Genomic DNA, 25,896 nt, shown 5'->3' with positions numbered 1-25,896 from the left:
ACCTTGAGTGCTGATGCTGACGTTTTACTAGTGTGGTTTTTTTTTTGCACTGCACAAATTACAGAAATCTTACCTTCCAAAGGCATTTACAAGAGCAACTATTTCTTGACGCGTTAGTTGAAAACCTTTTGATGGGCTATTCTCAGGAAGGTTCTGTATTTCCTTCTCGGAAAATAAAATCTTCAGAGCAGTTCCTAAGCCTTGAGTCTACAAGCAAAACTCAATATTTTAATGTCAATAAGGTCAATAGGGAAGGTCAATTCTTCCAGCTCTCAGAAAACAAACAGAAAAGTTTTAAAATAAACATAAAAATACTAACCCATGCAAGCTGTAGTACCGATTCTTAGAGACCGATACTCCTTCAACCCAAACAACTGCACACAAACCAAGACGATAATGCAAATGCATGCCATCAACTGTACACCAAGTTCATTCACTTAATATGTTTCCTCAGGTATACTTACTCTAAACCCTTATGTTTTTAATCTCTTCCTTTCCCATCTCTTTTCTTCTCAGCCAGACCAGATGCATATGAAAGCATGATTGTTACAACACTTCCAGCTCCCTCCCTGCTACAGTACAGATGCCTCAGGAGCTGTGGATCAGATCTCCGCTTTCCTTCTCTCCTCCCCCTACCAAGTCAAACTATGTTTTTATTATGAGGTGTCACAACACTTCTGCTTTCTCCATCTCCAGTCCCAGTGGCAGACATTGCAGTTTCAACCCCTATTTTATATACAGAAATAGAACAGAAAAAGCTATTCTTATTCCCCATTTTAATCGAGCTGGGGAAGCAACCACTGGATTTTGATACAGTGGTTGAAGCTGGGTGCAAGAGAATTTTATAGGTCAGGAAATCGGGCCCTAGTTCATTTAGCATAAGATAAAGTGATAATAGATCAGAAGTATGAATGAGTACAGGGTAGGCAGAACTATGAATTCAGCAGGGACAACCACATTTTTGCTGTTGTGAATTTGAAACTTGAACTCTGACAAGCTTAATGCTGTCAGTCTGGACTTAATGGTAGCATTAAAGGTTAAAAACTTGTTCTCAAAGTCTCCAGAAACCAAGACTGTTTGTCAACTCTTGGCTTTACTGCACCTCTTGCAGCATTTTATAATTGTGAAAATCTGAATAGCTTTATTTTTTCCCTTATGCTTCAGTTTGTGGAGCTGAATCTCATTAAGCAAGTGCACCATTTCCAGAAAGGCTTCCCACTGCTGATTCCACAAGACTCATCTGCTCACTGAACACACAAAATATTGACTGCAAATAAGACTCTGCCTTGAGGTTATCTGCTCCAAACATTTTTTTTTTTCCCCAGAGAATACAAGCTACACCTTTTAGTAAACAGAACCACCACTGACTAACCAAAATTAAACAATTTTAGCTGTTAAGAAGTGAACATGTCTAATTTTAATACATAGGTAGGGATATAAAAGACCTAAACTATACCTGCAGTTTGCCCCACAGCCTGCATTTATCACATCCAACGCAATCCATTATGCGGGATATGTTTTTGAAATGCAATCTGAATTCTTCCTAGCAATTAAAAACAAAACAGAAAAATGGTTAAGTTACCTCTTGCTTTACAAAAATTCACTTAGTACCATTAGAATATCAATCCTCTTTTACTAAAATTGAACAAAACTACTACCACCCGGGGTCAGGTCATAACGAAGATCAACATAAACCCAGAATCTCGTCTCCAAGCCATTGCTAATGCTTGATGATTTGAGAAAGTAGGACGTGCAGAGTAACACTTGTGTTCTATACATTCAGTTTCCAAAATTTTGAGCAAGTTTCCGAGCTACAAGTACTTAACTGTTTCCCTACCCAATTTTAATTAAATTGTTTAAATCCTTTTTGAACCAACCTATGTTTTCAACAAACCAGCAAACAAGTGCCAATTCACAAAAGACATTTCCCAACTAAAACTAAGGGCAAATAAGATTGTTTCTTTGTAGTTTCAAAGTGGAAGCAAATATAGTACAGAACTAACAGTACAGATCATCTAAATTAAATATTTCAGGTCAGAAAAGGAACACAAATTGGGCTGATAAATTACTAGTACCTTTCAAATAGTATTCTTTCTGATGTGGATGAAATTCTGTATAATACTAATTTCAGTGGTAGTAGGTATTAGAAGTTTTCAAACAGACATTTACTAATCTGAACAACAGTCTGGTAACACTGGAAGTTACTACATAGTAACAACATTCACATTAGGATTCTGTGTCCGAGAACTATGCTTTTCTAATGTTAAATTCATATTTTATTTCATTGAATTGTGCTTTATGTATATATTAGCCATGTGTCTTTTGAGCAAATGCCACATTTTGGGGGGTGGTGGTGGTGAGGGGGTGTCCTATGCAGAAGTGATACTATATTTAAAAAAATTACTTATGCTACTAACACAAAATCAACACATTTGTATCAGCACACTCCTGATGGCAAACACGAGGCACTAAAGCAGAGATTCTAGTCTGCTCAACTTGGCATAACACCTTGCATTCACTTACAGTGAACATGACTGAGAGGCTTCAGAGAATTCCTTAAGTTCTCATCCCTCTTTTCTAGCCTACCTCTCAGAAGCATGTTGCTGAGAAGTTTTCTAAAACAACAACTTAATTTCAAAATCAATATTTTAGAAAAGTAGTTTCACCTTCAATGATTTGGCTCCTTTTTTATCTCCAGCAAACATGGACTTTTCATCAAAGTGCATATGGAAGGACCTAAGAAAGACAAAATGAAAAAAACAAACACCCACTGAACATGAACTAGTGTAGCATCAAGCTTGCACAGCAGTTGTTACAGAGTAAAATACTATTCTGAGTTTCTAATTGTTCCATGTAAAAAATTTCCCTCAAGTTTCCTATCACTGCTCCTCAAAAGCACACTGTTATCAATTTTACTATTCAAACACTGTATCTTGAAACCATTACAGTTTTCTTGAGAATTTTCTTCATTTCCATTGATCAAGACTTTCTAATATACGTTAAGAATGTCTTAATATTTGGCCTTTTAGTTGTCTGAACTATGTATTTGTCATCTGAAAACATTCTGAACACCTAGCATGGCTATGACTAGGAACAACAATGAAGCCACACAGCATGCACCCAATCACAAAAATTACTAAGACTAGCAAAGAATTGGACTGAAGAGCCCTACAGAGCAAACATTCTCCCTTCTATTAAGTCTATGTGAAAAGCTAGATTACTTGCTGGATCGTTAATTAAAAGAATATACGTACTATTTTCTTGTTGAAAAGAAATCATGCATTTTACACTGAAGAACTGGACAAAAGAAACAAAGAGGGAGAACCTTGGGGTGATAGTTTGTTTTTTTCCCCTCTTTTTTGTTTCTATTTGGAAATTGACATATTCAAACCATGGAAATACTTCTTCTCTCGTTATTATTTCCTCAGGCCACTCTTCCCTCTCCTATTCTGTCAATGCCTCACCTATTCCCATACCCACTTCAGAATATAATTGAGAGTTTCAAACTACTGATAAAAACAACTTTATGCCTTACTTCGTATCCCTGAAGATTTCTAGTAAGAGAGCTTTAGATTCAGCATCTTCATGGCCATTTCCAGTGTAAAGGTCAACAACGGAACGCTCAAAGTATGGTGCAACCTTTGACAAAGCCCGCAGCTCTATCAAATACAAGAAATACAAGTTTTTCAGCCTTCTTGGTCCTTCTCCTTTTGTTTCAATGGGGTCAAAACGGCGAGTGAACTCTTTCACATTTGGTCCCCAGCGAGGTTTCCCCCAGGTTTCTACACAGGAAATAAAAAAGTGGGAGGAGAAGAGGTTAAAAGCATATACTTGGAAAATGCAGCACAAAAGATAAGAAACAAGTATACATAAAGTTTAGAAAAAAAAACAAATATATGTTTCAGATATTATAGTCTTTCATTCAGTGGTTTTACCTCAGCTCAAATTACCTTCAAGAAGATAATTGGCACACAGGTGTAAATTGATGCTAGCATGAAGTCCAGAAATAAGTTTATAAAACACTCTTTTCTCAAGGCAAAGACCTGTTGAGGAAAGAAAAAAGAAAAAGACGACTAAATCTCAACCTAGGAACTGGAAACAATGCACTAAAATTAACAGACCTTGACATTTCACTGATACAAGTCCGCACCATTTAACTGTCAAGAGTTACAGTTCTAGTATCTCATCATTAATTTCAGCAGCATGTTTTGGGAGCTTTTATATTCATTGTAGAAAAAGTATACCTCTTATTTTTATACATAAAGTACCACAAAGAATAAAGTTTGACATTTCTTAGTTGGTTTTTTAGTGTTTTAATAAATGCAGTCCAGTAAGCATCTGACAAATTGCTACATGAAAATAAGATGCTTATATTGTTCAAGCAATGGACTTAAAATAGTCTTGAACTTTGACTATCTGGAAACTGGAACTCTAGTGTGACCTATCCTAGTTCAAATTAAAGCTACTATTGCTTTAGAGTAGATGTCTTAGAAAAAGACATCAAAAACCCAAAAAGCCCTGCAGCACTGGAAAACAGCCAAAATATTTCTTCCCAGCTGTACTGTAAATTCACTGAAGATTTAAATGCTCTGAGCAAAGCCCTGGAAACATGACTTTGATGAATAAAGGCTTTCACAGCATAAAAAGAAATGTAGTGGCAATGGGTGGCCAAAATATAATTTACATGTAGAAACTGCTTTGAAATACAGCTTAGGCCAAGAGACAGAGACTACACTTACAATTTAAGGGCTTGCTTCCTTCATAAATACACATTTGGGTGACTCCCCTGTCACTCTAATTTCCACAAACAGAAGAAAGAAAGGCTTCCCCATCAGCTCATCTGTGAGACTGAGATACAGCCTTAGTTACAGCCAGCGTATTTTAACAAGTATGCGAACATGTGCTTTTCTACAATAGAACCAACTAAAACTTTCCAACAGTAGAAGATCTCTGAAAAGCATGGTGAACTAAGTTGCAAATTAAGTACATTTAATTCATGTACTTTTTTTCCACAGCCTACAAAACAGGATTTTGATTTCTACCACCGTAATAACTTCAATTTAAATATAAACAAGAAACAAATTGTTATGTCTTCTGAGAAGATCTGTTATGCTTACGTATTAGCCACAGAACCATTACAAGCTTTAATGCTTTTTAAAGTTGTTTTAAAATACAACTAACAATGTTACTAATATATGCAAGGACACATTTATGTCTAAAAGAGCAGAAAACTCACTAACTTCTATGGAAGCGAACTTCCTCTTTACAAAAGATGAAATGTTGTAGAGTTTAAGGAATATATCACGTAAGTGAAGAAAAACTTTTCAAATACCCTCAAGGAAGAAAAAAGTTATTTGAATGACACTCAAGTTCTGCACAATTTATTAAAAAGTCTATACTATGAAAGACATTTGGAGAAAAGAAAAAGTACTACTGTGCTCTTCCTAAGGAATTTCAATTGTATTAATCCATCTGAAAGGATTTACCTTCTAGCCATGTGTAGAAAGATTCTCCTGTAAACAGAAAATATAGTTAAAAAAGGAGTATTCATTTTTGTCAATAAAGTACCTCTGTATTACTATGTGTACTAACATTAGCTGCCATCTGGACATAAAACTAAACAACTTGCTACTGAAGTGAGAATTGGCACTGACACGGTTGAACTTTGAGAACAGTTAAAATCTGCTGGGGTCAGAACAAGAGAAATACAAGAATAAACATGACTAAGTTACTAGCGAAGTTTATGAATATGCTTGATTACATGCACTAGTGGTTAAAAATGTGACAGGAAAGCATAACTGCAAAAAGAGGAGTATCTGTGGAAAAACATCTCATTTACATCTCCTGCAACCATTACTGTTATATTTCACAGCACTCACTTATGTAAAAGTTATTTCTGAAAGCAAAGAAACTACTGCATCCTGGATTCCAACATATACCAGCATACTTCAGGTTTGAAGAATGACCCAAGATCCCAAATTAAACATTGCCCTACTCACAGGTACATCAGTTCCTTACTGGCCGTGTTCTCAAATTCTAAACTCACAAAAACTTCATGCTTGCAGTAAGTTTTACGCAGGTTCCCTTTCTGCACTGTACAGCATTTGACGTGATGAGCAACAACCAAAAATAAAGTGAATCCCTGTGCTCAGATCCAAACAAAGAAATACTGAAGACGAAGGAATGTCTTCTGATACGGCAGAAATCCATCCAATCAATTTCTGGTTAACTTTGTCATTATTTGTACAAGCCCTTAAACCTCTCAATTTAAAGATGTGCTGAGCAAGAAGAGCCAAATAATTTAAATGATCAGCACAGAAAGCAACTGTATACTAATTGATCCTAAACATCAAGGTAGTGCTTTGAAGCAGTATTAGCTTTGTAACAGTTTTATATATAAAATGAACACTATTCATTCAATTTGAAAAAAGTAAACGTTATCCATTACTACCTCTAAATGATAATCCTTGGGAAGTCCAAATCAACTAAATTCAAAGCAGAAGAGAAAAACCCTATATGTAACCATTGTACAATGACTTCTTGAAGTTCTTTCTCAATTACACACACAATAGGCAATTAATTCCTGTTTTTTAAAGGTAAGGAGAAGAAACCCTGCCTGCTTCTTTTAATCCAAGCCAGTATAGCATCTTTTCTATAAGCATTATGTACTTGGATCCAGAAGAGCTTCTTCAGCTCAAGAGGTCACAGGGGATCACTGGTAATCCAGGCATAAAACAAACAAAAAAGCAGAATAAGATGACTTACCATCATCTCCTCCTAGGAGGTTGGGGCAAAAGGAGAGAATAAAAATCCATAAGCATTAAATTCATTACTTCCACAGCAAAGCAGTAACGAAATACAAACTTTACTATAAAAACTGAAGAAGTGCAAGAAATCTTATTTACACAACTAGAAAATACAGTCTACTTTCCATCCTATTCTTCCTCCTCAAGATGGCCTGAGACTAAACACATTATAATAACGAAAGTCACTAAGAAATTAAAATTCTAGTAACAACTGATTTATATACTCTTGAAAGCCACGTATTAGCTTCAGAAAGACATGAACTTCAGTTCATATTATTCAATGATCTGACCAATGCTCCTTTCTGAAATTCTAATCCCTGAGACAAACTACTCTTGCAATTATTTTTATTGCATCTGCCAGCAGTATTTATTATGCGCAAAACCTATCCTGAGTTTTTAATATCTGGTGATGTTTTCTAACAACCTATTGGTTAAATTACATTTCACAACAGAGACACTGACATAGTAAAGCTGATTCACTTCGAACACAAATAGTTCTGAATTTTAAATTGAAAATCTAAAGCCCGAGTCATTATGCTTGTTTGTTTTAAATGAATAACTGAACCTTCTTAAGTATTCATTATTTCTTAAAATAATTTTATTTCTACACTTTCAATGAACTAACCATTGTTAGAAATGATTGGTTTACAGAAAATGTACAGCTATATTACAGAAGGATAACTATGCACTAAAGAAATTTAACTAAATGCTCTAGAAAACAAACAAGGGAAGAAGACAAGTGCTAAATTCATTGAAATTTAACTCCTTCCTATCCACAATAGAAAATTACTGTAACACTTCCCCAATGAACAGTTTTAGATATCCTTTAATTTTCAAGTGGCTCCCCTGACATTACTAAGCCTATTCACATGCATAAAATCAAGCATGTTTGTAATTCACCATCACAAACATGGTCTAAATACTGACAACGGATAGTTGTTTCAACACAAGAAATTTAAAAAGCAGAAAGCATGTTAAGACACTGAAGAATGTTATTTCTATCATTTGTACTGCAAAGTCACTATGTTAAAAGAATTGCATTAAAAAATAAAAGAGACAAGACCCACCCCTACTAGGTGCCAGTGGATTTAAAGGACGATAGACAGATCGAGGCCTAGAAAATAAGTTAGAAAATGCAAAATCAGTTCTAAGCTAAATTGAAGTGCAGGTATAAAAGTAGCCTTTGCTCCCACCCAATTACTTGAAACAGTTTTCTTCATAGATGCTGTTCCACACTCTCCAAGCAGAGGGCCCTTTGTATCCAGTGTATCGTTCTGGATTCAGCAGCAAATCCACATACTGCGCATCTGGAGATCTCTCATCTAAATAAGAAATCTTTTGTTACATATTCTAACTGATCATTTAAAAAAGACACGAAAAGTAACACAATTAAATACAAATAAGAGGTCTTGTATAATACCCTTATTTCTCCAGCTGGATTACAAATACCTTGTACATAAAAATACAGCAATATGCACACTAAGCAGAAAGCTAAAGAATATCATCTCTTTCACAGTCTCTTATGCTGCCATCACTTCCACAATTTGACCACTTTTTATGTGGCTTCTTGAACTTCACTATGAACCCTCTACATGCCACGTGCTTTTGTGCCTTATGCAAAGATATAAAGAGTGTTTTGCTTTAAATGGACTTCAAACTCAGGACTTAGTTGACAACAGCATTTGGTGTGAAGAAAGGAAAAGGGGAAGAGAACTGGTTTTTCAGAAATGGGTATAATGCTCACGTGGCTCCTTAGCAAACACAAAGAAGTACACCTTGATGGTGGAATGTATTCTTTATTGGCCGAATCATTTTTATTTCCAAGATAACCTTGTACAGTTGCATAAAGAATGGATCCTATTGCTTAACTGAACAAGCTTTCAGCATATTCCAGGACATGCTGTTATGAAACAAAACATTACTGAAGCAACATTTCAACAAGTTATATCTTCATCTCTAAAGTTGACTTCAAATACAGGCAAGACATCCACATTAAATCGGTGCCTGAAAACTCTGTATGAATAAAGACAAGTTTTACATTATAACTAGTAGAAAGCAGGAATAATTCCCTCTCTGAAATTCTAGGTCAAAAGCAAATCATGTTAAAGAGACCCACATAAAATACAAGCCAGTAATCCATACTTATTCAAAGGAATGGGCCAAGCAGCACAACTGAGCATTTCCTCCGATGTGGAAGAGACACAGAAAGAGTGAAAAGTGCTCTAAAAGAAGAAATGATCCTGCACGAGCAGTTAAGCATCACTTCAGCAGCAGTAGCAAGAACAAAGAAGAGATTGATAAGACACACAAGAACACAGTGAGAGCCAGGTGGAACAAAGTCAAATTACAGTTTTATTTATCTGACATCACAGCTAACCAAAGCAGTTCCAACGCTTTCTGGTCACTTCAGTTTTCCAACTTTTGTTCTCATTGTCCACTTACAACTGCATCTGAGGGGCAGCACACGAGATAGACAACTGACCTAGGTATTGGATGGTATTTTTTCCAGCTAGATCAATTCCCCTACCTAGTTTATCATTGATCCTAACAAAAAAAGCCAGTAAAAAGTAAAACTGCAGATACAAATTTGAGCTATAGTGAAGTTAATTAAAAGCTCTGACCCCACCAGGAAGAGAGGTGAGGAAGAGAAAGAAAACAGCTTCTCCCTTCTCCCTATGACTCCCACTAAAGTTAATCTCTCACCTAATAAGCCACTTCACCCCAACAGTCCACGAAATAGGAAGGAGATGTCAACTTTCCAGGTACTCAAATTGAGATTAGCTCACGATGCAGTGACAGGTAAGCAAAAGCCAGTGCAAGAAGAGCACTGTAAGCGCACAGCTGGGGGTAGGCAGTAATACTTTTTCAGTAGGGCACAACATTGGGAAGAGATGGAGGTGCATCACGAATTACTTAAGCTAGTATTACTTCGGAAAGAAAATGCTCCTAAACTATACCTTCCAAACAGAGCCCTCTTAAAAATGTGAGTAGGCAGCTTGAAGACAGAGACAACAGCAGCTTATTGCATTGAACAGTTCAGATCTACAGTAATGCTCAGTGAGTATGTATTAGAGAAACAGTTCAGACAAGATTTTCATAGAAATGATGCAGTAGAAATGCTGGAAGAGAACTGCTGTTATTAAGTGCTTCACAGCTGCTACTTTCTCAGGTGACACCAAAAATTAGTCTAAAGGTAAATCTTGCTCAGTGCCAAGTCTTCCTAGCATGGAAAGCTTTCTAAGGTATTTAATGAAAATGCTTTTTGCAGCCTTCTTTGAATTTGGCAGTGCTCACGTTTATCTGAAACACCCTCCTCCAACTATCGAATGTTACATGCAAAATAGAAGGCTCACACATGGAGCAGAGGGAAGATGAACTAGTATCCTAATGTTTTAATAATCAGAAGTCTTTACAAATAAGGGTGAATATAGTACAGCGATTGTCTGAAACATACCAAGGCTAGAAGAATGTAATCAGCCCAAGCACAGACAACAGAATAGCAGCAAAAAATTATATGGTAGTAAGAAAAAAATCAGGCGTAAATAATTTGTGCTGGACACAAGTTCTTTGTGAGAAGCAGCTTTTTAAAGAAAAAGATGCTAAAACCCTCCCCTTTACTTCCCCTTTATTTCTGTAAAAGTCTCCTGTTCACTGTATTAACAGGTGGTAACAGTGAATACGCAATTTTGCGTGTGGTTTTTTTTTTTTTTTTTACAAGGAGCATTCAGTTGTCTCAACTGCTTTCTTTACATGTAAGAAAGCAGGAACCGTCACATGTCAAGCTAGTACAAAATTAAAACTTAAAATAGTTGTTTGCAGAGTAGCAGTAAATATCGTTTTTAAGACACAGTAAATAAAGCAAACACTGAAGCAGCTTAAACATTTTACCATCAAGTTCACAGAAATGATCCTGCGAATCATCGTATCTCGCCCAGTCAATGAACGCCTCCTTACTTTGGTTACTGAGGAGGAAAAAAATACATTTGATTTTAAACTTCCAAATAAACAATGTCGGCAAGAGCTACTCAAAAGCACAATCCATATACAGTAATTAACTTAGAACTGAATTCTGAACTATTATATCTCGCACACTAGAATATATGGAGTTGGTGCAGAGATACAAGCAAGCACCAACTGTAGTACTTTCAGAAGTCAATTTAGTGTTAGTCAGCAAAAAAGATTTCACCATTATTACTTAAGCAAACTCTGCACTGGTAGTTAGTTTTCCTCCTTCAGTAAAAGACTTCCATAGCACACGTTTTTAGCACTTTCAGAAGTACTTCGGCAGCTGCCACTTGAGGAAAAAAGTCATTGTATTCCTTAAACCGTACTTGCAAAAAATCCACAGTGCTTAGCCTTGCTTTTGCATGAGAGGCTGGATCTCTAAAGGTCTGTTCCAAGCTAAATTACTCTATATGACTTTAGTCTTTCAAATAATAATGTTAATTCCACTCACTCTAGCAATTTCAAAGGTGTACCGTACCACAGAAACAAGTACTTTGAAGTTCCTGTGTTATGAAGCACAAGTAGTGCTAAAAGCTAAATGCTTCCTTTAACACATATGTAGGAAACAGAACTATTTATATTTCTCTGTCAGTAGCACGGCATGAGTGAAGTTAAGATTGGGAACTCTGCTCCAGGGTACAGTAAATCTCCCAAAAATACCAAAAACAACCCATTTCATTTGATCAGATCAATACTAGCTCAATTTGAGAGCTGCAATTCTTAAACACCATATATTTTTAATCTACCAAATCACAAAAGACAACTGCACTTGATATTAGGTGAGGAGCCTTCCAAACTCCCCTGATGTACATCCCCAATAATTACTAGCAGGCAAGATTTTATAGTCACAATTAATATAGATGATAATGGAAAATAGCCCCAAACCACAAGGATTTTGTGCCTCTCCCAACTTTATTGATTACTCAAGTCTTGCAAAAGCCAGTCTCTTCAGCTCTCTGAACATGTGCTAAATTACATCATTATTTTAATCTACGCAAGTGGAAGAGAATTAATTGCTTCTTAAGTTCCCTTTACACTTGGATAAGGCTCCACCCAGCTTGCTTTAGAATACTACACAAGGTAGCATCAGTTGCCTTTTTTTTTTTTAACCCACAGTCGCTTTTTATTAAGAGACAGGACAACATTTTTATCAGGTAGGACTGCTGAAATCTATGGCCAAAGGCACCAGACCTCTCCACTAGTGATAAACTTATTTTTCTATTTCTGCTTTTCAGGGAACTAATCCAAGCAAAAAATAACTTTGCCACCAACAAAAATAATTCACAAGCTCCCTGACCTGGTTCACTGAGTAATCACAAACAGGCACATCATAGTAACAGAGGGACCCAGACAGAACCCCTTAATTCACCACGGTCATCAAGAAAAAGAAGGCTGATACTGGTAAAAACTGGAAAAGAGTGTTTTCGTTTACAAACTTTATCTCCAGTTGCTGTAAGATTTCTTTCAAACAAATAAGTATACTTTAAAAAACTAGAAGCACTTTTAAGACAAGGAAAGCGTCTGCTTCCCACATTGTACTACTACCTTCAGGTATTTTTGCATCATTTCATATTTACTTTTTAACAGGCTATAGAAAGAATGAAGAACAAAAACCACAGCACATCGCAAAACCAAGACAGACAAAAAGAAATGCTGCTCCTTTGCCACTCGCTACATATAGATTTTTTAATTGCTGAAATCTCAACATACCTTAAGGTACTGTTGACTGCTCCCAGTTTGTTAGCTTGCTCACAGTCTTCCAATTCTTTGGAATTATTTGCAGCTTTTGAATACTGTAAGAAATGTCATATGTAATATACAAATACGTTACCTAAAATCCACTGAAAACAGGTGACATTAAACACATTTCTAAGTTTAACATCAAATTAGTTAGTATCAGGAAAAATCTTTGGATTCTGGAAGTGGCAAGTAGGTTTTGAAACGCTTACTTTAATTTTCTTCACTTCATTTTATCAGGTCAATTTTACCCTCTGCATTTAACTGCCACAACACATTCAGCTAAACGTGTCAAAAGGCAATCATTTGCCACCCCCCAGAAACAGTCCAACATCCAATAGTTTTGGAGAAACAGGTACTTTGGAAAGTCTACCTGCCTACCCCAACTGATTAAACTTTATGGCCTCAAGCTGCGCCAGGGGAGGTTTAGGTTGGATATGAGGAAGAACTTCACAGAAAGGGTTGTTAAGCACTGGAATAGGCTCCCCAGGGAGGTGGTTGAGCCACCATCCCTGAATGTGTTTAAAAACTGTTTGGATGCGGTGCTCAGGGACATGATTTAGCAGTGGGTTGTTAGGGTGGTGTGGTTAGGTTGCGGTTGGACTCGATGATCTTGAAGGTCTTTTCCAACCTGAGCAATTCTATGGTTCTAATTATTTCATGCTGAGCATGATGTTATATTGCATGGAATCTCTCTTCGGTTAGTTCAGATCAGCCAACTCAGCCTCTTGGCCACCCCATCTCACTCACTGCTGGAACAGGGAAGAGGGCAGAGTGAGAAAAAGAGGTCCTGATGCCCTGAAAGCACTGTTTAGCAACAGCTACATTACTAGTATGTTATCAACATAGTTTGAGTTGGGAATCCAAAATACAGTACCATATGTACTGCTATGGTAATTAATTATTAGCAGCATAACCTACTGAACACCAAAGCAGCGAAAGAGATTAAAAAGTCATTTAGAGCTCACTAGGGGGAATTGCCAAACAACCAATCATTACTCTAGAAAGAACTTCTTGCTCAATTTTCTCGAATTTGCTAGGCGTGGGGCTTTCTTTCACATCACACAGAAGGACGTTAAATGGAAAAATGAAAACAAGGAATGCATCTGACCTAGAATTAAACAGATACTGCTGATGAAATAAAATACTGAGATGCTGAGGTAAACATTCTACATGTCTAGAGTTGCAAACCTATCCCTACCCTGAAGAGAAAAATATTACTGCCAAGAAGATCATCCTAAATGTAAGTTCCCAAACAGAACAAACATTCAAGTCCAAACCATCCTTCCAGGCTTCACTGTTCTCCAGTGTTTAACAACAGCCATGCAATTCCATTTATTTAACCACTGACTACATCAGGACAAAATTCTTGTTTTTGACAAAGCAGGATCTTGTAAAAAAAAGTTTCTGAAAGGAAACAGAAGTGTGCAGAAAGCAAAAAATGAAGTTAAGCGCTATAAGCTTGAGGTGCTGCATCCTTGCTTCAAAGTTTAACACACTGCCTGTCACAAGTTCTTCAGTGTTTACATATCAGGCTTACACAACAAGGTTTAAATAGAGGAAGGGCTGCTGGGGTGCCCTCTACGAGCAGAGCCCAGCAGCTGCCCCATTCAAATCAGAGCCAGGTCCAGATGTCTCCAAAAGGGACCTGCCAGTGGCAAGATCTGAACCACAAGTGACACAGGGCATCTGGTACGCCTCTGGGAGAACAGATTTAAGAATGGGGGGGAAAGATCTGCACAACAGCAGCTGGGAGAAAGAACCGGGAAAATGTGAGTGTAACAGTCCTGCAGCCACCAAAGTCAGTGCAGGAGGTGTTCCAGGCACTGAGCAGAAATTCCATGCAGCCCAGGAGATGTTGACAGTGGAGCAGGCTGTCCCCCTGCAGCCCATGGGCACCATGCAGAGCAGCTAAGGGCAGCCTGTGGAGTAGCCCACAGCACAGAAGACGGATGTGGCCTAAAGAAAGCTGTAAGCCCATGGAGAGCCCCTGCAGAAGCAGGCCCCAGATTGGAGCTGCAGCCCATGGAAAAGAGCCCAAAGCAGAGCTGCTCATTCCTGAAGGACTGCACACTGCAGGATGAAACCCATGCTAGAACAGTTATTGAAGAACTGCAGCGCATGGGAAGCTCATGGTGGACCTCTTTGTGAAGGACAGCAATGGAAGAGAGAGTTATTTGTCATCCTGCTCTGACCTCTTTTCTAGGTGTATACACACCTTACTTTCCTGGCTTTAGTAAGATCACTTAGTGACCGAAGAAGGTTGGCTTGGACAAAGGCAAGCAAAAGCCAACAGCACAGATTGACCATTTAAGTGTATCATCTTCAGGCTAATGATCTGCTCAAGAACAGACATGTCAAAACCACACAATTTTTTTTTTTTTTAATACCACAGGTTGTGTTTATATATGCACTGCTACTCATCTCAGCCCACAGCTTTATAGAAAGTGACCTGTACTCAGAAAGAAACAAAGAATTTTACATCAGGCATTGTGTAGTTATTTTCCACTGTCTCTGGTCATTCATCGATTCAGCCTGTACCAACTCTCAAGTTATTAGAGACTCGGAATGATGCAACGGTACCAGCTACATCACGAGCACTCTAATTCATGTAAGTGTAAAGCAGCATACAGGAACTGATGTTAACAACTGCATCACTAAGACTAAAGATCTGCAATGAAAAGCCACACATCTACTGCAATGTTAAGATCACAAGTCAGAAGGAGATTAGAAAATAAATGATTACTTACTTTATTAGAACTCCCAGCTTTAATTCCAACAGGTATTTTGCTCTAAAAAACAAAAACACACTTTACACTGGTCATAGAAATTACTATGCTCAATTAAAACCTAGCAATTAGGTATCACTTCTACAGAGACCGATTAGCTAGCTTCTTTGCTTTCCCAACATTTTACATTCAAAAGTGCTACATCTTAGACCTGATCATTTGTACCAATAATATAAATAACTTTAAGACCTTAAGCTACTGATTACATTTCTTCTTTTGAAACAAAATAGTTTTGTCACCCTTTTGTTTAAACTTAAGTTCATTAATAGGAACTAATTTTGTTAGCTGATAACTGTATAGAGTAGTATAGATATTCTATAGAATATAATTGTATTATAATGTAGATTAGCCTTATAACTGAACTTCAGCACAGTTAATGAAGCCTGCAGAAAACTATGCATATAATACCTAAAAAATTTAAATTGTTAAACACAGTACTTATCACAAGTCAGAGGAAGACTACCTTTTAACTGAAAGTGCAGGATTCCAAACAGACTAAGAACCAACTTCTGTCTTCCATGCCTTTTGAAAGCCCATGCTGCATATTATATACTTGCCCTGATCAGTTACTTAAATGACAACAAAGTGCCAATTACTGTAAACTCTAGTCTCTGCATAAAGTTTCATTAAACTATGTTCGCAAAATGCTTTGTCATCTGTAAAGGGAAAGACCTATATAAATAAACTATTAGGACTTATTGTACACTTAATATAGAGAATTCTACAAATAGGAAGCTAAGTGTCCATTCCCTCAATAACCTACTTACAAAATTCATTAAGAAATCTTTGGTTTTAGACTTAGATTAATGCTTGCTTAGCCTGACAGTGTACAGAACATCTTTCCAATATCAAAAGCAAAGAGAAGTTTTAAAGATAAGTTTTCTTTTATTTACATATTAAAATGCAGAAGAATAGGAAAAAGTTTAAGTTTTAACTTTAACAGAACAGATCAAAATGCAGAAAAATATAATAAATTAGTGGAAGTTAGCACTTTTTTTTTTTAAAGTTACTTGTTTAACTATCATACAGTTGGTTCACATTGGATATGTACTACTTAGCTCTCTTTCTGGTCAAACCTGTAGTTAAAATATTCTACTATTACACTATTGAGATTTTTCTTGCAAACTCAACAATGGCTTGCAGTTTTTGAAATCAGACAACTCTGTCACCTACTACTTCGCATCAGTGATTGCAGAACACACATTGTGAGTGACAGAATGGGAGACTTGGGAAATCCCAGCAAATAAAGACCTAGGCTCAATACTGCAAATACATAGTTCTGAATTGGTAACGTTAAGAACCTTAATCATATGTACAGTCTCTAAATACTAGAAAATGAGGTAAGAATGACTACTTCTATAATTCATTTTCCCACTCACAGGTAAGTTACTCGTCTTATACTTGCATTTATTAGGAAAGAATAAATCAGTCAGTGGTGGAGATTTTGTGTAAGTCCTGGTTTTTATCAGAGAGCTAAATCAAGCTGTACATAGACAGAAATATATTGCTGATTTATTAACAACTATCGCAGCACTTGACTTATCAACATTATAACCATTTCCTTGAGAAAATTATATGGCATAACTAGAAATGAGATTAAAAAACAGTTATTTCAACTTCTTGAAGCTATGAAGTATGACATTACAAAAGACTTCAAGTTTACTATAGTGGAAAAGTACAATGGACAGAATTACTCACTGAAATTAAACAAGCTGTTTAGCCAAACAACCTTTCTCTATTGTATAGTACTTGATGCATACCTCAGGACAAGGCTCTACATGACAATCTTTGATAGAACAATGGCCATCATCAGCCCAGAATGGGCATGGTCTCTTTAGATTCACCTAAACATACAAAAACAAAAGGTTACATTCAATACTTATTTAAGGCAATTCAAAAAAACAGAGAGCTCCCAGTATCACAAAATCATTTCAAATTAAATAAGAGGGGAAAAGGAAAATGGTTAAATTTAGTACTTCAAACCATATGTGTGCATATATATATATATATGTATGTATTTGTAGTGATTGGAAAGACCAACAGGATGGAAAAGGTGTTACAAAAGAGGTGGAAGGACCAGCACAAATGCAAGGTGCTACAAGGGAAGGGAAGTAGATGGCTCACCGGTATCAGAAGACTCTGGGCTCACAGGGAAAAGCTTCCACCAAGGACGGATCTCCAAAAACAGATCCTTCCTCAGGGGCAGTCAGCCCTAAATGAGGCCTAAGAGGGGTGGAGCCAGGCTCCCCACCTGGAGCCTGGCTGAATTGCCTTCACCTGTGCTCCCAGGACTGACTGGGTCTTTCCTCCAGGTGCTCAATCAGTGGTTCAGGCCATGACTCAGCAGTTCCCATACACTATTTAAGCACTCTAAGAGTATACAAGCTCAAGCTTACTACATTAGAGTTGTTAATGGTAATTGTCTCCACAAGATAAAAAAATACTAAAGCCCAAATTAAATCTCTCACCATTAATATTACATCAGAAGAAATCAGGGAAATCAGAAATACAGCTACAAGACAGTCATACTTAATCAGTTGTATTGGTACTTAACAGATCAAGGAAATACATTTCATGGAAGACAGATACCAGTGCAGAAGTTTACTGGTTCAAATTAAGTGCTTGGATGATTTCAGATTCCAAGCAGTAAAAGCAGACTCATCATTACCACACTTCATAACTGTCAAGGAAGAATGAGTATCAAAATACTGACAGCCTGAAATAAAAAAAGCTGATGTTGCTTAAGTATAAATAATGAAGAGAAACCACTTCAGAAACATTACCAGCAAAACCTGTCATGCTCTCTCATCAATGCTCTGATTTTTCAACAAATGGCACAATGAAGTCAGAGTACCACGTACATTAGTCTCCGCTACACAACAAGAGACTCAAACACTTGCCACTACATTTCATCTGGGTTGTCAATATGAAAGTCAGTTAAAGAAAAAAAAAATCAGTATTCTTCTGCATTAGCCATATACATATCAGTAAGCATAGAGATAAAACACACTTCAACATCACCACTCCTACACTGAAGACTACAAGATTTCACGCATGATCAACTATGAGCATGGCAGAACTACACCATTTTGGAAAACTAAAACTACAAATAAAATGAGAAGTATCATCTCTGGTAGCTACCACTATCTTTAGGACAAAAATTAAAAAAAATCAGCTCTACAACCTTTAAAGTAAAAAAAATATATATATTGTCTACATACAGTTCTGCTTATGACATCAAAACTGTATGAAAGATGAGGTGAGACTGCACACACACTAAGTACGATCTGCAGAACTGCTGCTGAAATTAAGGTAAGCCTTACGTTTGCCAGATGAAATTACTGTTGCAGAGTTTCATATAAAGTCTTGTAGATCTATTACTGCTCATCTTCAAATATCTAGGTTTATCTCTTCCTCTTGCCTCTGGAGAACTTAATTACCACTTCCACTAAGAGATGCTACCTTCACTGAAGTCGCAAATATCTTATTTCTCCTGAAAACTGTATCATGTAGCAGTAGGAAATTCAGAGTGAAGCTACACTTTATTGCTTACTCAGATTATAAAGGGAAGATCCTAGAACTTTTCCTTTCTCGTACTCATAACCCCATCTTACATTAATTTAATACTTATCTGATTCTAGATCAATAACTTACTACATACTGGAAAACAAGCAAACAAAATAACATTCTAAAGAATCTACTATGTTAAAGAGAATCACTGGTGTAATGCACTGCAGGACAAGGCCAAGATCCAAAAGCAAGGAAGAAGCGGGGTCGGCCTAGCCTGCCCCAAAGGACTGGAATCTCCTTTTGCCAGTGGCTGGTAACCATGTGATTAGCTCGGTCAAAACGTAACTTCATTTTCAAGCTCAGTAAGTCTGAAACTAAGAGTACCAGTCTTCAAAATATTATTTTGCTCATCCAATTCTAACAGTGAGAGAAAACAAGCATCTAAAGACAGAGCGATATCACTCTTCTTGAGAATTTATATTTGTAGTTGTTTTTCAAAGAAATAAAGTCTTTCTAGCTGGCAAACACTAAAATCAGAAGTAGGACGGCAGCTGATAGGAAAAGGAAACCACTGCGCTATTTCAATATCAAATTACTTAGAGGACAAGTGCTGTACAATATCAGAAAGATGCTAATAAACAATCCTCTTCCAGACGCAGCAGTACAAAGATACTATCTTTAAAAATACCACGTACTGGCTGAATGAAAGAAGTCATGATCTACTGTCACTGACTGCAGGATTAACACAGCAAACTTAAGACCTCTTACACGCATAACTGTCAGGGACTGACAACCTTTAACAACTAAATTAAAGACCTGTGTGTTTCTAAAAGGCAACATAAAACAGCTGATCTGGATCTGTAGTGCTCCCTATATTTTATAGATTTTAATTATTCAGGGAAAAAAGGTCATTCTCATCATACCTTGTAATATCTGAAGTAATCACGTTCTTGCAGTTTCTGTATTTTGGGGAAGATCTTGAAAGTATTGAAGTCATCAATGCTTTCTATGTCACATAAGCAATCATCTAGGACACCTGTGAGCTATTAGAAGAACACAGTGGATTGATTTTTAATCAAGAAATGAAACGTTAACAACAGGAAAAAAAAATATGGCAGTCAAAACATATACTAGTGAAATGCAGTTCCACAGCAAATAATTTCTCACTATTTAAGCACTAACATTTCACAATTTTGATTAAAATAACAAACCTCTTCACTTTTTAGCTTAAGTCCACTTCCAAATGTAATGCTGAATCAGTGTCAGTCAGACTAACATCTTCAGAATTGAAATTCGTTCTTAGTTTCAATACATAGAACCTTCCGTGGAACGAGCAAACTATGAATGCACATTGTATTAGCACATCAGAACTGCATACCAAATATTTTCATATAAAACACTTATTCATTGGATTTACTAAAAAAAAAACAATTAAAAATAACAACAGTGTGTAATTATCTCTTAAGTACAAAGATATTCGGTTTCTTTAGCAGTATGGATAAAGAAGGAATAAGTACTTTTGTGCCCAAGTTAGTAACCTCAACTAAACCATACAAATATGAGGAAAACCAGGTAAAGTCACCTACACTGTAAACCTACTGTGAATCTACTGTGAAATTAAATCTGAACTTCCCAGGTTCTTTTTCCCCCATCACTCTTCTTGTGCTAGAACAGGAAGACACTGAATTAGCTTAAGACTGTCTTTGTGGTGAGAGCTGCACGCAAGTGCAGAGTCAGCACTGCCAGCACAGGGCAGATAGCCTACAAAGTTACTTGGCTTTAAGCTACTGCAACAACTTTCTTAAGACCCTGAGAGTGCCTTAACCAAAAGACATAAACAGCAAAAGTGCGATTCTATGTATATTTGTATGATACGCTTCCTTACATCTCAACCAACTACTTCTAAGCATAGCTTCTTAAATATAAACATTTTCGAAAAGACTTTGAAACATATGTTTGAAGGCTTTAGTGTATACATAAATGAATGGGATCAAGCACTGCTAACTACTATTATTATTCAGCCATACATGAAATTAATCAACATAAATGATAGCTTAGAAAGGAAATAAAACAGGAAAGCCTGCATGTTTCATATTTTACATGGGCTCAAAGCGTCTAAGAAAAGCTTATATATAGAAGAATTTTTTCCTCCATACATTTCACAGCTAGGTTATGAAATTATCTGATCTACTTTATGCACAATAAATCACTGCACTACTTTACAACAAAGATGCTGTTATATAACCAAGCTTGATACAAAAAAAAGTCACCAGAAACCACATTGCAGGCTTCTGCTCTTATGATGCATAAGGAAGGCCCAGAGAGTGGATTGCCCACCACCCTGAGACACTGAAGTGATGCTATGACAATAAAGCATTTTAGTAGATAATTCACCTCCTACAGCTCTGACTTCCTGACACACTAAACAGACTGTCACAATTCTGCAGAGTTTGCAGAATCACACAATGGCTTGGGTTGCAGAGGACCTTAAAGCCCATCCAACCCCCTGCCGTGGGCAGGGCTGCCCCCCACCAGCTCAGGCTGCCCAGGGCCCCATCCAACTTGGTCTTGGGCACCTCCAGGGATGGGGCACCCACAGCTTCTCCGGGCAGCCGGTGCCAGGGCCTCACCACCTTCTGAGTAAACAATTTCCTCCTAATGTCTAATCTAAACCTTCCCTCTTTCAGTCTAAAGCCATTCCCCCTCGTCCTATTGCTATCAGACCATGTAAAAAGTCAGCCTCCCTCCTGTTCATATGCTCCCTTCAAATACTGGCAGGCCACAACCATGTCTCCCCAGAGCCCTCTCTTCTCCATGCTGAAGAAGCAGAGCTTCCTCAGCCTGTCTTCAAAGGAGGAGTGCTCCAGTTCTCTGGCCACCACTTATAATAATAAAGTAACACTTATTTAAGGGAATCAATTTTGGGTAAAGTGTTATGCTTGCCTTCCTTAATATTATTTAATTTCATGCCTGGGCAAACAGATCGGAAAGATTACATTCATTCACACGATTTCCAAAAAAAGCTCACAGCCCGCATGACTACTGACTAGGAAGACAAAAGCTATTATTGATCCTTACAGAAATCAAGCCTCCATGTATTTTAATCTACAACTGCATTACAAAAATATAATTTTCAGATTGGTCACACATACGCAGAAAATAGATTTGCCATCTTTACACATCCTTACTACAAAACAAACAGCAGTACACTTTGCTAGAATAAAAAAAGCAAAAGACAACTGAACATTTTACTCAAGTATTATTGAACTGTATTAACAGGATATGTGAAGAACAATCTTTTATTAATATGAAAGCAAAGTAAGGATGAGCTGAGAAATTTTCTTTGGACTTGAAAGATGTAGAGTAAGAAATTATTTTGATGACCACCTCTCACCGCTTCACTGCCTACAAAAATATTTATACCATCTATGCAAAACTCAAAGTGTTTTTTCACGTACAAATGTTCCAAGTTAACATGCAGCACCTACAAACAGTATCAAGTACACACGGAAAAAAATGTGCAGTCCTTTTATTTAACTAAGATTGCAATCAAACTGAAGTTTTGCCTTCACCAGATATCTCTGATAACATTTTGATTCTAAGAACATCTTTTAAAATGATGCACAGTTTACTCAGAAGATTATCAAGTGCCAGAAATAACCTAGTCCCTCAAACTAGAACAGTTCCAGGAAATTTTTAAGAGAAAAATTAATTCAAAGTAACAAGAACAAGCAAGTGAAAGTCTCAGTTTCTTTCTCATAACTTTTTTTTAAACTGGAACAGTTGGCTTCCTGCATATATAAAATAGGAAAATCAATGTTTCCTTGGAAGGAGCGCTCTAAAATTAAACTATGCTACATCTGTAGCAAAACAGAATTTATAAAGTCATTTGACAGCACATGTGAAAATCCAATACTGCACATCAGTGGAGTCAGTTCATAGCATGCTAACACAGCAGCAACACTGATTTAATTGCCCCACATAGGGCTTTTTTATTAGCGCAGATATCCTTGCTTAAGGACAGAACAGTAAGGAAATGCAGAAAATGGATTCATTCCTTTTATCACCAGTACCTCCCAGTGAGCTCTTTTTCGAAGTCAAGGCATGGAAATAAGAGCAATGTATTACACAGTTAAACTTATGTAACGTACAACCTACTCTGCTATTCACACAACTGCTATTTTGCCTTTTTAAACTCTTATACCTATAACTATGCTATAAACTTACCCCATTAAAACACAGCAAAACTGACCTTTAAGTTACCACAATTTTTATTACAACAGCCAAGTATCAAGCTTCCATTTAAACTGCTGATTACTTTCAACTCCATGATAAACTCTAGAAGCATTAGCCTAATATACTACGCTTTACTGAAGTCAGAAAGATTGGTTTCTATTCCCTTTCTTCCAACACTCTTATTAAAGTATTTCTATGCATTGTTAAAATGATTTTAGTTCTTGTAGAGATATCTACAAGATATCTAGCTGTATTGGAGACGTCAAGTTTTCCCGAAATAAATCAGCCTTTCACAAGAAGAGGTCAATGTCCAACCTGCATCAATTTCTCCTTAAGAAATCTGCAAAGCAAAAAGTATTTGGCACATCAACACAACGGAAAAAATGAACAAATGTATATACTAACAAGCAGCGTATTTCTACAAACAACCTTATTAGTGTTATCAAGTTGCTGTACTTTAATTGCTTCAACAGTGAGAAGCCCACTTGGGACACTCTGTTTTCTTCCTTAATGTTTTATTTGCCATAGCTACAGAACAAGAGAAAAGCTATGGGTAACATGACTCCAAGAGCTAATGGCCAGCTTATCTTTCCTCAGCGCAAGTCAAACTCTTGCTGTTTAAACTCTGAGTACAATAAGCTAACAGTTCTGTGAAATAACAAAAGCCAATCACTCTGCCAAGTATGATAAAGTCATGACAGTTTACTAATGTCTTCATTAAGAATCACAACTACATTAGCATCTAGTTACACTAAGATAACTACTAAATAAGAGCTTTATTTTAACCTCAGAAAACATCAACGTGTAACAAGGAGGAAAACAGGAGGGTCAGCTGGGGGTTAGGGACAGGTTCTGCCCCAGAGGGCGGTGGGCATGGAACGGGCTGCCCAGGGCAGTGGGCACGGCCCCGAGTGCTGGAGTTCAGGGAGCGTTTGGACACCGCTCTCTGATATATTGTCTAATTTTTTGGGTGCTGTGAGGAGCCAGGAGTTGGATTACATGACCTGATAGGTCTCTTTCAACTCAAGATATTCAATGATTCTACAAATAAAAAAAACTGCAATAGAAGCTCTGTGTGCTAGACTAGTCACTGCCTTGGGTGGCCACTCACAATACAGTACATTACATAGAAGAGGAATTTAGAAAATAACAGAAAGAATAATCGGGGACGCAAGAAATACGTTGCTTCACACGCTCATTACTTGCAACAGTTCCACACGAACACAGAGTAATGCCTTTGGCCCAGCTGATGTCCTCCCCTACTTGACACCAGCTGTTACCCAGTCACAGCCGTATCGCCGATGAACAGCAGAACCCCGCTCACCAACACCGATCTTCCTGAAGGCAGCTTACAGAGAGAAAGGACACGCATCCTTCTGCGGGATGACACAACTTAAACATAAGCTAAGCCCGGGCCCCGACACAACACACAGCCGCTCACCAACTTCACCAGCACGCCCGAGTTCCTGCCCGAGGGCTACGGGCTCAGCACGCCGCCTACGGCCGCAGCGAGCTCCGCGCCCGGCGGACCGTTACACGCGAGTGCTACCGCCGGGCCCCGCAGCAGCTACCTGAGCGTGGCCCCACGCGCCGGAGGCACCCAGCCGCCGGGCCCGGGCTGCAGCACGGCGCTGACTAGGAGGACGCGAGCTACGGGCTGAGGCCCGGCTTCTGCAGCCCGCCGGCTCTCAGCCGGCAACTCATCCCCGCTCCCGCCGCATCTCCCCACCTGGGCCTCCGCGGCCAGGACGCAGCCCAGGGCTGCCAGCAGCCGCGTCGCCCACCGTGCCCACGCCGCTGTGCTCCGGCCGCCGCCGCCGCTCATGCTGCTCCCGCCGCTCCGCCCGCCGCGGCTGACGGGGGAGGGCGACCCCGCTCTCCACTGCCACAGGAAGCGGACGGGCGAAGCGAGAGCCAGAAGCACCAACTCCTCCCGGCGGGGGCGCCGCGCGCCGCCGACACCACAGCCCCGACGAGTGCGCGCAGTAACCCCCACGCAGCGATAGCCGCCGCAGCCCGCCGCGCGGCATGCTGGGGGCTGTAGTATATCCCGCCCCCTCACGGCTGGGCTGGGCGAGGACTTGGAACGGCGCGGGGCGGCGCCCAATCGGAGAGGACCACGCGGGCCTCCAAAACAAGCGGTGAGCGAAGGGTTGCTGTGCGCGTGCGCGCAGCGGGAGGTAGTGCCCGCGTGTCGTGTGTGAGGGGAGGTGCGCATCTAATTCTATGTTATTATTTGAGTTTTTACCTGTCCTTGCGGGCGCAGCAGATCGCAGTCCAGAGGTTGAAAGCGACTGTATTACGCGAGAATTGAATTTCTGAAACTTTGCTCTGTGAATCAGTAGGACAAGTCTGAAGCATATTGCTGCTGGTGCTTCTTGGCTCCTTTTGAAATGCTTAAAAAAAGCTCAGAAACAACATTGTGTTCCCAGCACTTAAATCCATGGCTGCAATTTGCTTCCAGACTTGGAAAAGTTGTTTTAGTGGGAAGCCATGAGTGCTGCACTGATTTCATGTACGGGGTTGCTGGAATTAGGATTCTGTTTTCCATCCATCTACTAACCCAGATTCTTCTCATACTCTCTCCGTTACAGGAGAACGCTTGTTTTCTGGAGTATGGAGACAAGCACTAAGATCAGGGAAACTATTTCTATGAGCTTAAAAGTTTTTTAAATTGGCTGTGGCCATGTTCTTAAGTGTCAATATGTCACATTTTTTCAGTTTTGAAAATAGCTTGAAAGAATGATAGCTATGAATCACAGAGACCGTGAAATGAAGTAGAATCATAGAATATCCTGTGGTGGAAGGAGTCC

General features: G+C 38.4%; 1 protein-coding gene across 1 annotated transcript in view; it reads right to left on the bottom strand.

The window, feature by feature from the left end:
- ERO1B (endoplasmic reticulum oxidoreductase 1 beta) overlaps window positions 1-25,316 on the bottom strand; it is a 29,557-nt gene extending 4,241 nt beyond the window's left edge. Inside the window, exons 1-15 of the mRNA XM_021391868.1 lie at window positions 24,813-25,316; window positions 19,771-19,890; window positions 17,098-17,181; window positions 15,299-15,340; window positions 12,522-12,604; window positions 10,695-10,768; window positions 8,008-8,128; window positions 7,874-7,920; window positions 6,766-6,777; window positions 5,487-5,513; window positions 3,951-4,043; window positions 3,536-3,782; window positions 2,667-2,736; window positions 1,457-1,543; window positions 74-207 (exon numbers count right to left, since the gene is read on the bottom strand). Coding sequence (XP_021247543.1) covers window positions 74-207; window positions 1,457-1,543; window positions 2,667-2,736; window positions 3,536-3,782; window positions 3,951-4,043; window positions 5,487-5,513; window positions 6,766-6,777; window positions 7,874-7,920; window positions 8,008-8,128; window positions 10,695-10,768; window positions 12,522-12,604; window positions 15,299-15,340; window positions 17,098-17,181; window positions 19,771-19,890; window positions 24,813-25,301 — 1,730 coding nt within the window. The 5' untranslated portion in view covers window positions 25,302-25,316. The remainder of the gene's footprint in view (window positions 1-73; window positions 208-1,456; window positions 1,544-2,666; window positions 2,737-3,535; window positions 3,783-3,950; window positions 4,044-5,486; window positions 5,514-6,765; window positions 6,778-7,873; window positions 7,921-8,007; window positions 8,129-10,694; window positions 10,769-12,521; window positions 12,605-15,298; window positions 15,341-17,097; window positions 17,182-19,770; window positions 19,891-24,812) is intronic.

This window comes from Numida meleagris, chromosome 3 (genome assembly GCF_002078875.1).
Source record: "Numida meleagris isolate 19003 breed g44 Domestic line chromosome 3, NumMel1.0, whole genome shotgun sequence".
NCBI lineage: Eukaryota > Metazoa > Chordata > Aves > Galliformes > Numididae > Numida > Numida meleagris.
This window is presented reverse-complemented; position numbering and strand designations above follow the sequence as displayed.